The sequence below is a fragment of the Taurulus bubalis genome, assembly GCF_910589615.1.
Source record: "Taurulus bubalis genome assembly, chromosome: 6".
Taxonomy (NCBI): domain Eukaryota; kingdom Metazoa; phylum Chordata; class Actinopteri; order Perciformes; family Cottidae; genus Taurulus; species Taurulus bubalis.
In genome coordinates this window covers 18,727,268-18,739,967 of record NC_136594.1, presented here as the reverse complement: position 1 = coordinate 18,739,967, position 12,700 = coordinate 18,727,268, and the positions used below count along the sequence as shown (strand labels likewise).

Genomic DNA, 12,700 nt, shown 5'->3' with positions numbered 1-12,700 from the left:
TTTTGATTATTATTTTTTTCATCGTTCCTCATGTCTCAAGTCAATAATTGTCTTTTCCATTCAACATCCCGAAATCAATAAATAATATTTTGCAGCTGGGCAGGTTTGAACATCCTGACATGTGTGGGTTACTTCCTGGTTCTCTTCCCATTCGGGCTGTCTTGTTTGGCGCATGATAAACACTGATCTGAAACACCGATAAGCACAATCAGTGAGAGTTTTTGGCCTCAGAGCACGTTGTCCTCAGACATTAGTCTCCTCTCCTTCCAGAGGGTATGTGCTGCACTGCACCCTCTCCTCCAGGCACACATCCTCTGTGGCAGTGCTCACATGAGTGCCGGCGCCTCGGTGTGGCAGGAAAGAGAACTGCAGGGTGTGTCTGCTTTTGGCGGGCCCGCCTTTCCCCGTCCCGTTGCTGTAGCAGACGACTAGTCGGCGGTTCTCGTCAGGTGCGGTGGAGCACGAGGCGTCTCCGTCCGCTCTGTCCAGGCGAGGCGAGTCACCACCAGGGTCGCTGGCATTGTTGTCATGGAGATCGGGTAGATTGCCAGTGCCGATGCTGCCGCTTTTGATGTGCGGCGTGTGGCTGTGGGTGTGGCGGTACTCTTCATCGATGTCCTTACCCAGCTTCCACCTCTTCCAGTTTTTCAGCATCTCTGACTGCACCTGAGGGATGATGGGACCGCAGAGAGAGATTTGTGATGAAGATGAAATAGGACACAGAGCACTTCATTAGATGGACTTGCTCTCTTGCCAATCAAGGGGACGATGTTGTGTCGGTCCCACTTCGTAGACAAAAGAATAAAGTGGAGCTTGAACAAAGGTGGAGCTTTCAGAGATATAAGGGGGAAGATAAAGGCTGGAAACAGAAACACTGATGATGAATAATGTCTAATGTATCGTTTCTACAAAAGGGAAAGGAAGGAACTGCATCATGAGCAGAGATTAAATTAAGGTTGTGTTTGACGTGAAAGCACATCTGTCTCACCTCTTTGTTGACGAAGCAGTACAGAATGGCAACCAGCAGGCCCTGAAACAGAAGGAGGAGCCATAACATTTCCGTCATGTCATATGTTTTAACCGGGCACAGCTCTAAATGTTTAATCTTTAACTATTATCAACAAATACCCTGATATCACTAAAAACACATGAAATAACCACATCATATCGCTTCCCACTGAAGATAAATGTATAGTTTAGGTCTTCACGGGATCTACTGGGGCAGTAATGCAGCAATGGGCCAACACAGGCAGGGAAGAAGAGCTCTGCTCACAAATAACCAAGAATGTTTACAATGCAGGTTTCTAATAATCCAAAATAATCAGAATCCATTTGTTTATATGCCTTTATGAGCAAATACATTTTCATGGGCTATTCATTTATATATATATATATAATGCAAATTGTAGCTGTTTCCTTAATGGTAATACAATAAAATGAATGTGCAATTTAAGAAAGTAATTACAACAATTCTGAGGAAAACAAGAGTTTATCAGAGGCCTGAAGGTCTGGGATTTTGGGAATATTTTGTTTGGTTACTTAAACATTTTTAGTTTACTCTAGCTGGTTTCTCCAAAGTTGCCTCCCCCAGCGTTAACATTAATGATGTGTTATAGATTAATCTATTTTTTATGTGAAGTTGAGTTCTGACCTGAAAAGAGTTGAACAGCAGGTCATAGAAGAGGCGAATGAGGCGCAGCATGGAGCCTTTAGGGACGGACTCATCGATGACGAAGGTGAAGAGGATGGCGTGAATCCCGAGCAAAGGAATTAGAGTCAGAGTGGACTTTGCTAATCTGTATTAAGAGAAACCAGAGAGGTTAGCCATGGCTCATTTACCACCTACATCAAGTCAGTCAAGAGGAAACATTCATGTAACACTCGCCTGAACTTGTAGTCAGTGTATCTCATCTGATGAGCTCTGAGTTTAGACATCAGGATTTTGATAATTCTTATGAATATGAAGAAGTTAATCTGAAATAAGAAGACAGGGGAGTGAAATGATACCAACAAATATGCAAAATATGTTCTCTAGATGTTGAGATGACAAAACGTGAAAGAAAGAGACTGAGACGCCTGTACATGTCCCCAGTCTTTCTGTGCTCTGAAGGATTTGAACTGTCCACACACACTCACACACACACACACACACACACACACACACACACGCACGCTGTGATCTAGTGCAGACCCTCTCCAATGACAGAGAGCATTAATTATTACGGCACTCAAGTTATAAGCGCTCCAAATTTGGTAACGTGTGTATGTTGTTCTGACAGATGTGTTTGTGTGAATGTGTGTGTGTTTGAGTGTGTGTGTGTGTGTGTGTGTGTGTGTGTGTGTGTGTGTGTGTGTGTGTGTGTGTGTGTGTGTGTGTGTGTGTGTGTGTGAACCGCAGGGTTGCGTTTGGGATTGCTGGAGGATGACACATATCGTTACACAACCATACAGCAACTATTTTAGAGATTTCGATAAAGAAATGTTTTCCACAGAACACAAACTGTGTGACTTACACAGTCCAGGAAACACACGGCTTTCAGAATATTTCAGCATGTGTGTGTGAGCACACGTACGCTTCCGCATGAGGTCACAAAGGTTGCTACTGTTACTGCACACTTGTGCTCATAAGTGTGTCCACCCATAATCTTGTTTGTCTCTATGGGAACAAGAGGCAGGAAACACACAAGAGGGATTCCACAACTTATTTCTGTGTGTGAGGGTGTGCGTGTGTAAACACAAAAGTGGCTATAGGCTATAATACAATAGTCTACATGTGTTCATCTTCCAATGAGTTTCAATGTGATTTTTAGTTTCTGAGGTCAAATTAGATTTTCACTAGAAAGAAGCCGTTACCAGTTTTATCATTGATCAGTGTTTCTATTTCCCTAGACCCCGACACGAGGTCACAGTATACATTGGCGAGTTTGTGAGATGCTTAACAATATAGGACAACAGAAAAAACAGATTAGCGTTGTTGTTTTTTTACTTTAATCTTGTGTTCTCCGCAGGCCTCTAACTGTTAAATAAAACAAAACAAAAAATGCGTCAAACGTGTGCAAAAGACTTCAGGCACAGTTATCAAGTCAAATAAAACACATACTGTAGAGTCTTTAAATACATATTTCACAAAAAAGTAGTGTTTACTCCAAATCACTTTTTCCTGCTTTATTCGTAAATGAATCAGTGAATTTAATAAAAAAAACACTTAGGTTAACTGTCAGTGGCAATTTTAATACTGTAGTGGACTCAAATTACGAGTAAGTTATTGTTATAGTATTGCATAGTGCTCTGCAGTAAGAGCCTGACAAAGAGCCATGCCATGACTATCACTATTATTAAGTTATTAGCTACACTTAACTTCAGAGTGACCTTCTGTTGAAAAAATCTAAAGTACTCAGTGAGGAGAGATTATTATGTTACAGATGTACAGGAACAGACGCCGGGAAACAAAGTGTAACTCTGAAGTGAAGCAATGTTTTACTCCAAACCTCTTTCCAACTACTGCATGATCTGTATTCTATCAAAGAAGCACACATACACACAAACACAAGCATAGTGTAAAGTAAATTTAAAAAAAAGTAAAGTAAAGTGTCAGTAAATGTCAGCTGCTGTGTGTGTGTATGTGTGTGTGTGTGTGTGTGTGTGTGTGTGTGTGTGTGTGTGTGTGTGTGTGTGTGTGTGTGTGTGCGTGTGCGCGCATCAGTAGCTCGATCACATGCCAGCACACTCTTGACTTGACTTGACTTTCCTTTACCATATTGTTCAACTGCCAGACAGAGAATATGAGAATATGAGGATATGAGAATATGAGGATATGAGGATATGAGAATATGAGACAAACAGATTCAGACAGTTTTACCAGATAAGCAAACACTATAGGAGAACGGATGATCCACCAGTATCCCATGTTGATATTCCTCTCCCAGCACCTACAAACACACACACACACACACACACACACACACACACACACACACACACACACACACACACACACACACACACACACACACACACACACACACACACACACATTTAAAATGGTAACTTATTGTTGTTATCACTGTATTTCTGATCTTTTCACTGCCACCAAAGAGTCATCACCTACATTATAACATAAACTCTCACAACTCACAGTTCTTTCATCTGATGTTGCTCCATTGTTATGAAATATTATTATTATGAAAAGCAACTTACTCCTCGTTCTCGTACAGATATTTCACCGTGATCCACGGCAACACGAATATGAGCGGTGCGCCTGAGAATGACAAAATGTGAAAGTCAACAGAGGAAAACTTTGTGAGACATAAAGGCGCTGAGCCTGTCCTCATTTTACCAGAGAAGTGTCATCATGCTCGCGGTCGATCGTTCACTCCAAAGATTAACAACAACTAATGTGTATAACAAATGATAGTTTGCTCTTTATTCATTCTGTAAACCAGTTATCAGGCTGACAGGGTTTTACCGTATTATTTAACATTATTTATGATGATGAGTTTAATATCTTGTTATCTCGAGACAAATATTTATATTCTTCTCGGACATGATGAACACTTGAAAGGTCTCTAAATATTAAAATGTCTGCCTGTGTGAAGCAAAATCTAATCTGTTCAGGAGCCCGGTCACTTCCTCGACATTATCAGTTCTGTCGGGCTGCAAAGACTCACTCAGAACAATTGAACAATCCAGTTAATAATGTAACAAGACAGTTATTTGTTATCTCCGCTCTGGAAGGACTTTCGTAAGCACGGAAAACAATGTTTGAATTCTCAAGATAACGATATAATTGAATTATCATCTTAGAATAGCAAGCTGAAAACTTAATATGAACATCATAAAGTCTTTATTTATTTAGAGATAATAAGATGATTGAGTTTCAAAGAAAACAAATGATAAGCCAAAGGTATACGGATGCCTTTTTTATTTTGTGTTCTGAGGATTTTTTAAATAATATATTATTGAAATCAGTAGGAAGTAGAATAACAACTACTTACATTTTGAGATGTACTTGTTCACATCCAGTCTGTTATGACAATTGATTAGATATATGGGGCTCTGCTCTTTTATTTGTCTATTTACATACCTGCTAACCTTTCTGCTACATGACTGACTTCCTGTTGCTGAGGACTGTTTGAGGGAGTCGGTTTGCTACAACTGATCAATTTGAAATCCTGTTTACTCTTCTTGCTAAGTTGACCAATATTTGATGTAAAAAGAACATAAGCACAGCTTCTGTAACAACCAGAGCAGCACCATCAGTCCCTGTGTACGAGTTATGACCTCACCCCAGCCAATGGTCAGATAAATGTAGAAGTACTTCCTCTCACTGAACACGGTGATGACTAGCAGGCTGTGCAGGTAGATGCCCTCCACCAACAGCCAATAGTTGTTGGCCATCACGCTGTACTGCATCATCACCACGGCACCACGGCACCACGTGACAGCCTGACACACGACACAGGACGGGGGTGGTGTTGGTACAAACATTAAGCCAATGTGACATCTTCTCTATGGTACAAAGGCAGCACAGCTCAACTCTTGCCTTACGACTGCAGGTCTGCCGTCTTTCACATGAACTGTTCTGCTCACACAAAAGCAGCAAATCATATTTACACATCATTTCTAGTTGCCTTTTGCTTATACTTTATGCAGACACAATTTCATTTGTAACGTTTTATATGAGATATAGTGGAAATGACTTTGGCGTAAATGTAGCAAGAAAGGAGCGAGTGGAACTGGATGAAATTAGTATGCATGGGCATTTCTTGATTTTTCTCTTCCTCACTGGCATCAAATATTTCAGTTTCAGATGTTTGGATGTCTTCTTAATGAACCGATACAAGATTTATTATTAGGAAATTACATTTGTCCCAGAAGATGAATTATTGGTAGAGGGGCTGAACAAATATGATGAGAAGAATAGCTCACGATAAGAAGTTACACTATTTTGCATTTACAATGTATGTTCCATGAACAGTGCAGGAAGTAGTGTGATGTATTGGTCTCATGCTAAACAGCTGCACACAAGCACAGTTCCCAGCAGATGAGGCTGATGTGGTGTGTTTGCTCTCACCGGTACATTGACCCACGCCTGTGTCCGGCTGCCATTGCTGCTCCTGGGGTCCAGCGTGAGGGACAGCAGGGCGTCTTTGACCAGGATGGACACGGCTTTCAGGATGAAGGAGGCAAACAGGTTCATGTGGATGTTGTTCCTCATACAGTGGAGCTTCCTGGGGCACAAGAGTGACAGTGTGTGTGACGGCTTTTGACTGATAGTTCTGTTTTTAGGACTAGATTTTACAATCCCTGGTTGATTTGCACTCCTGAGATGTAAAGTGGGTTGACGCAGACCTGCAATGTGTTTCCGGGTAAGAGTCGTGGTACTGTCTGTGGGACAAAAGGGTTAAGGCCTCATTGGAGTCATCAGGTGGGCACCCTACTTCTCCGGTGTTTCGATGATAAGCCCACAACATCTCCAGAGGGCTCATCGGCTACACCTGCGTCCCAGATGTGCCCCCTTCTGCTTCAACCCTTCTGCGCCACAGATGCTATTTTGGGGCCCAGGTGGCGTCTCTCCTCTTCACCCACAGCCACCGGCTTGCCCATTCAGTAGCGCTTGAGAGGGCTTTGATGGCTTGGCGTTGGGCTTGGCCTTGAATTCCCAAATCCTTAAGTAGCCTAGTAGTTGTTTTACCAACGAAGCCTCTGCAGCCGACTTCCACTGGGCAAACTTTGGCTTTCCAGCCACGTTGCTCAGCATCAGCTGCCAGCTCAGCATACTTAAGGCTCTTTCGTTCGTAGGCCTCCTCTACAGCGTCCTCCCAGGGCACAGTCAGCTCCACGATGTACACCTTCTTGGTTGAGGAGGACCAAAGCACGAGGTCTGGTCTGAGGTTTGTAGTGGCGATCTCTGGTGGAAAGTAGAGCCTTGGACTCAGATCCACCACGAGCCTCCAGTCTCGCGCTCCTCCGAGCTGAAGTCTGATGTTGTACTGGCCTTGGTCTTGGATGGCTTTGCCCCTTCACAGACGAAGCCTCGCGCAGATGTAGGACGGGATGATGGAGGTAGGGCATTGATGGTCGTTCGTCTGGTCTCCAGCGTAGCTGCAAGGCACTTCAGCACCAAGATGGTCTGCTCTCTCCGAGGCCAAAGCCTCCTCTCCCCTGTTGCACAAGGCCAACGATGTCACGATGCCTTAGATCTGCCTTTGCCTGCCGCGTAGCTGCGCTTGCATTCCATTTCCTCCCGGTCGCCAGAGTAGGAGCTGTTTGGGCTACACATGGGTCACGGGATTCTGTTAGTGTCATTTCCAGCCTTACTTTGGAGCACTTGGATTCCTCTGTAAGACTGGACACAGGCAGCTCCAGAATGCCTCTTCCATACAGCCCTATGTTGCTGAAACACCTGGGAAGACCCAGCCACTTTCTGGCAAACGAGCTGATCAACCTCTCCAGTTTTTCAACCTTTGAGATAGGGACCTCATAGATGGTAAGAGGCCACATCAGCCGGGGTAGGAGACCGAATTGAAGGCACCAGAGCTTTAACCTGCCAGGAAGTAGGGACTTGTCGATACTCTCTAGGCCGCAGATTGTGTCCTGCCTAAGTTGGTCCACTTGATCTTTGTCCTTGAGGTTAGCATCGTACCAGCGCCCCAAACTCTTCACTGGCTTCTCTGACACTGTTGGAATGGGTTCTTCGGCGATGAAAAAGCGCTGCTCTGACAGCTTGCCCTTGATAACTGATATGCTCCTGGACTTGCTTGGCTTTATCTTCATCCGGGCCCACTTGATGTTCTCCTGCAGCTTTTTCAACAGTCGTCTTGTGCATGGCATGGTTATTGTTAGTGGGGTCATGTCATCCATGTACGCTCTGATGGGAGGGAGACGAAGACCAGCTTTGAGCTGCTGACCTCCTACTACCCATCGGGAGGCTCGGATGATGACCTCCATTGCCATGGTGAAAGCCAGAGGAGAGATGGTGCATCCTGCCATGATCCCTATATCCAAACGCTGCCATGCTGTGGTGTACTCCTCAGTTGTGAGGCATAGCTGGACGTCCTGGAAATAGGATTTGACAAGAGTGGTGATAGCCTGTGGGATGCTGAACAGGTCAAACGCAGTCCACAAGAGACTATGAGGAACAGAACCAAAGGCGTTTGCGAGGTCCAAGAACACGACATGGAGATCTCTTCCCTCCTTTTTGGCAGCCTGGATTTGATGCCATATCATGTTTGTATGCTCCAAGCAACCAGAAAAGCCTGGAATCCCTGCTTTCTGCACTGTTGTGTCGATGTATTTGTTTCTGTCTAGGTACACAGCCAGCCTGTGAGCTACTACGCTGAAGAAGATCTTGCCTTCAACGTTTAAGAGACTGATGTGGCGAAACTGGCTGATGTCAGTAGCGTCCTTCTCCTTAGGGATTAGGACGCCACCGGCCCTTCGCCAAACGTTGGTATTGTTTGTTTCTGCCACACCACCTTCATTAGCCTCCAGAGAAAACGTAACACATCTGGTGCGTTTTTATAAAGCCAGTAAGGGACTCCGTTGGGCCCAGGAGAGGATGCAGCTCTTGCTCATCGAACAGTTCTTTCCACTTCACTCCACTTTGGAGGACATACATCTAGCTGGTGTTCTGGGGGATGTATTGGTGTCATATCCGGTGAAAGGGTGATCTGTTCACACCGGTGGCTATCAGTGTGGATTCTTTTCAGATGAGCTTCAAGATCTTTCCTTGTTGTTATGAGTTTGCCGCTCTTCTCTTTCTCTGGGGCTTTCCTCCACCGCTTCTTCAGCTGTCTTTTCTCCTTGACCAGTCGCTCAATCTCCTGCTGTCTCCTGGACTTTGTTGGGATGGTTGATGTTTTTTTTCCCTTTCTCTGTGATTCCAAAACGCTCAGTACCATAGCTATAGATCAGCTCTCCCATCTTCTCCAGCTTTTTAATTGCAGTTCCCCTCATTTGTTCAAAGAGTTTGCTGATGTCTGTGTTGATTGCTTCCCACACATTATTATTTTTTTTTTTAGGTCACTTGATAAGTGGCTATCTTTGTTTCAGTTCCGAGCTGAGGTAGGCTGGGCTCAAGGGGCCCTGCTGTGCTTGGCTCCTCTTCCTATGGACCCGGGGGATTGATGTCCTGCAGACTTTGGTTTTTGTTCTGCTGCTGAACTTCACTTGACTGACTCGACTTGCTTCGTAAGAAGTAGTGGTCGATGCGAGGTCTTCCTTCAAGCACCTTTTTCGACCTTGATGTATTCTAAGGCCTGCATAGGATGTCACTTTGGCCCAGCCACAGCTGCACCTCTGAAGCTTGATTCCTGGAGTAGATGTTGCAGTCTCAGGATATGTTGTATTCACAGGAACATGACTCTAATTACCCAGTCCTTTACTACTCGCTCTTATCTTTTGTTCTTTACATTTGTTCAGGCTTGATTCTCTCCTTCCTTCCTTGTTTTTTCCTCCCCTTCTTCCATCCTTACTTTGTATCCTTCCTTGGTTCCATCCTTCACTTTTCCCACATTTTCTCCCACCTTTTATTCATTGCATCTTTTTCTCCTCCTTTGTTCTAAATTCTCTCTCACCACCTTGTTTCTTTTCTTCTTCATTTGTTATTCCCTGCCTTTTTTTCTCCATCATTCTTCCCCCTCCATTTCCGTCTAAACATTTCTTAACCTTTTTCTTCTCCTTACCTCCCATCTTCCTTACTCGTATTTACTTTTCTTCATTTCATTCAGCACTTTGTTCTCTAGCATTCAGTCCCTCTGTCATCCTCTTTATTCCCATCTTTCTTGTTTCCCTTTCTTCCTGCCCTCCTCTCTACTTTTCTTGGTTCTCTTTCCCTTTTCCTATTGTCCTTTACCGCCTTTATTGATTAATAATTGTACCTGAAGGTGATGAGGATTCCCAGGGCCAGTAGCAGAGCTCCCAGGGAGAGTGAGTAGCCCACTGTGTACATGACCCGTAACTGACTGAGGATGCGACCATACTGCTGCTGCAGAGCCAAGAGGAGAGACAGAGTCATATATATGCTTCCATGCATTGCACTCATACACACCCACCAATCCATCCACTGCCACACACACACATACACTGCAGATAAGTTTTGTCACAAAATATGAAAAAAGGGTGTTTGCGAATTTGAACAGATGGAAGGTTTTTCACACGCTGATTTCAGATCAGCTTCACATATGATAGCAGTTGCCTCAAAAGGCAGGCTTGACACACACACGCACGCACACGCGCACACACGCACACACACGCACACACACGCACACACACGCACACACAGTGTACTGCGTACACACACCTCACCAGGGTCGTCCTCACATTCGCTGGTATTCTTTTGCGCCCAGTGGCCCTCTTCATTGCAGACTCTGTAGACCAGACCCTGCTGAACTGTTCACACAGAGACTCACATTATGAGATTTTACATTAGGATGACATGTGTCCAATATTTTGTGTGTAGGACCATAACTACTTAGTGACATTGTCTTGATAATCATTAAGGTTCATTATTTGCCTTCGAAGTTTCTTTTATTAAGGCTAGCTAAGAAGATAGGAAGCATACCTTAAATGACTGAAATATGCTCATTCACTTTCTTGCAAAGAGGTTAATTAATAGATTGATACCACTCTCACATCTATGGAAAATGTCAAGCTACAGCGTGCAGCCTTTAGCTGAGCTGAGCACAAGGACTAGAAACAAAGGGAAACAGCTGGCATCGCTCTGCCTAAAGGTAAAATAAAAAGGCGACTAGCAGCTCTAAAGGTCAAACACACATAATGTCTCCATTATTTAACCCATAGGCATACAACATCCTGGACTTGCCACTGGTTGCCTGGCAACTGCTTTTGGACATGGAATAGCCTAACACCCTGTCAAACTACAACTTGACGTTTATACACCTTATAATAACTGCACTTTGGAGGTCCTCCTACTTTATTAGCTTTGAAAAGAGCACAATTCCAGTCTTTGTGCTAAGCAAAGCTAACCTGTTGTGGTTTGATGATACAAAACTGAAAAAAAGAAGAACAACGAGGAGCCCCTGCCGGGCTGCTAGTTTACAAGAGATAGTAGAGAGACTAGCTCATTTTCACACACCTGCCTCCAAACCACCTGCAGGAAACCTGCACATTAAGAAATAACTGATGATATCACATGGGAAGAGCTGCTATGAGTAAACGCTGTTCTCTATCTGAAATGAAAGCCTGCCCAGCAAGTTAAACTCAGAAAGCTCCCAAGGATGTTCAGTGCCCCTGGAGACACAGTGGGAAGTCTTGACACCACTTTGAAGTAGATAGTAGAGTGATATCTGACTATACATGTGGCCTCCACACACAACTAATGCTTCATTCACTCTCTGAAACTATTGAACACTCTATTCAACAATGTTTTCATCCAATGACATACAGTACAATGGGATGTGTTGTCATTACAAAGCACTTTTCAATTCACTCCTCCGAATTACTTTAATTAAAGAGCACTTTGAATAGCTCTTTCTCTGAAGTTATACTCTCACATTATGTACCTGGATGGGCGCTGTATTCTTGCATTTCTCGGATGTGACGTCAGGACTTTAATTCAACGAGAGGGACGAGGACTATACTATTGGTTAAAAAAGCTCTCACATCCAGTTGTTCTCATGAAGAGGAGCTCTAGTTTGAAAAGGGGAGTTTCTTCACACAGCCCGTAAAACTACTGATTTTACTTTAATGCACTCCATGTATTTGCACTATTTACAACTTTGTACTGCAACTCCTGCACAACAATTTCCCTTGAGAATAATCAAGTTGATCTTATCTGAGCACTGATACCTTTACGGTACCATGGCAGGAACCATGGGCAGGATACATTGACAGTGGTTCCCGGGAGTCCATCAGGCCAGCAGGCGTACAGGTCAAAGGTCCTATTACACACCAGCCCTGCAGTGGAGAGCAGATCTGTGAAATGTACTCTTGGCTTACAGTAGGCAAAGCTTCATGCTCCTGAATGCATCTCTGTAAGACACAAGCTCCAGCTGGGGGGAGAGGGGCTCACCTGTCGTGGGGGGCGTGGCGTTGTGGTAGTTCAGGCACTGGTTTTTGTAACTGCTCCACTGCTCCTTCACGAGCTCCAGGGAGTTAGTAGAGGAGACCTACAGGAGGAAGCGTCATGTTGACGTTCAGTAACAGCTGCCAATCAAAGACAGCTCATTCTGCGTGAGGCTGTGTGCGAGAGAGAGAGACAGAGAGAGAGAGAGAGAGAGAGAGAGAGAGAGAGAGACCGTTAGACGTACCTTTGTGCAGCTGCAGAGCATAAGCAAGGCCAAGAGGAGACACACCTGGGACATCCCACTGACGCTGGGAGGGTGGGGGTCGGTGGGGACCAGAACACAGAGGAGGCCCGACACATGAGGCGGCCCCGACTCTTTCTCACCGCGTTGCCTACACACGATTGGAAAAAGCTTGTTAGTGTGAATAGTGTGTGTCTGTGTGTTGGGGTTCGTTCAGCCAATTGGTTGAATTAACAGAGACGCTTGAGTTATTTTCCATCCAACTGCCTCGACTCAGCTGTCGAACATCAAATCCTAACAAATAGCTCCAACTGTTTGCATTTGTGTGCTGATTTTGATGGCCGGTGCATTTCCTGTGGTACCGGTTGGCCGTCTTCACCAACGAAGTTGGAGAACAAAACGAAATCTGAAACGTTTCTGCAAAAAACACC

The 12,700-nt window shown here is 44.4% G+C and overlaps 1 protein-coding gene across 1 annotated transcript; it reads right to left on the bottom strand.

Annotated features, from left to right (window-relative positions):
• Positions 1 to 243: 243 nt before the first annotated feature.
• gcgrb (glucagon receptor b) lies at positions 244 to 12,326 on the bottom strand (the record flags this gene model as incomplete). The annotated part of the gene is made up of 13 exons (XM_079220183.1): positions 244 to 666; positions 989 to 1,030; positions 1,652 to 1,796; positions 1,886 to 1,974; positions 3,860 to 3,929; positions 4,198 to 4,258; positions 5,286 to 5,445; positions 6,074 to 6,230; positions 9,882 to 9,988; positions 10,304 to 10,392; positions 11,812 to 11,919; positions 12,035 to 12,131; positions 12,273 to 12,326. 13 exons carry the CDS (start codon positions 12,324 to 12,326, stop codon positions 244 to 246), a joined length of 1,602 nt encoding a protein of 533 aa, XP_079076309.1.
• Between the last annotated feature and the right edge of the window lie 374 nt (positions 12,327 to 12,700).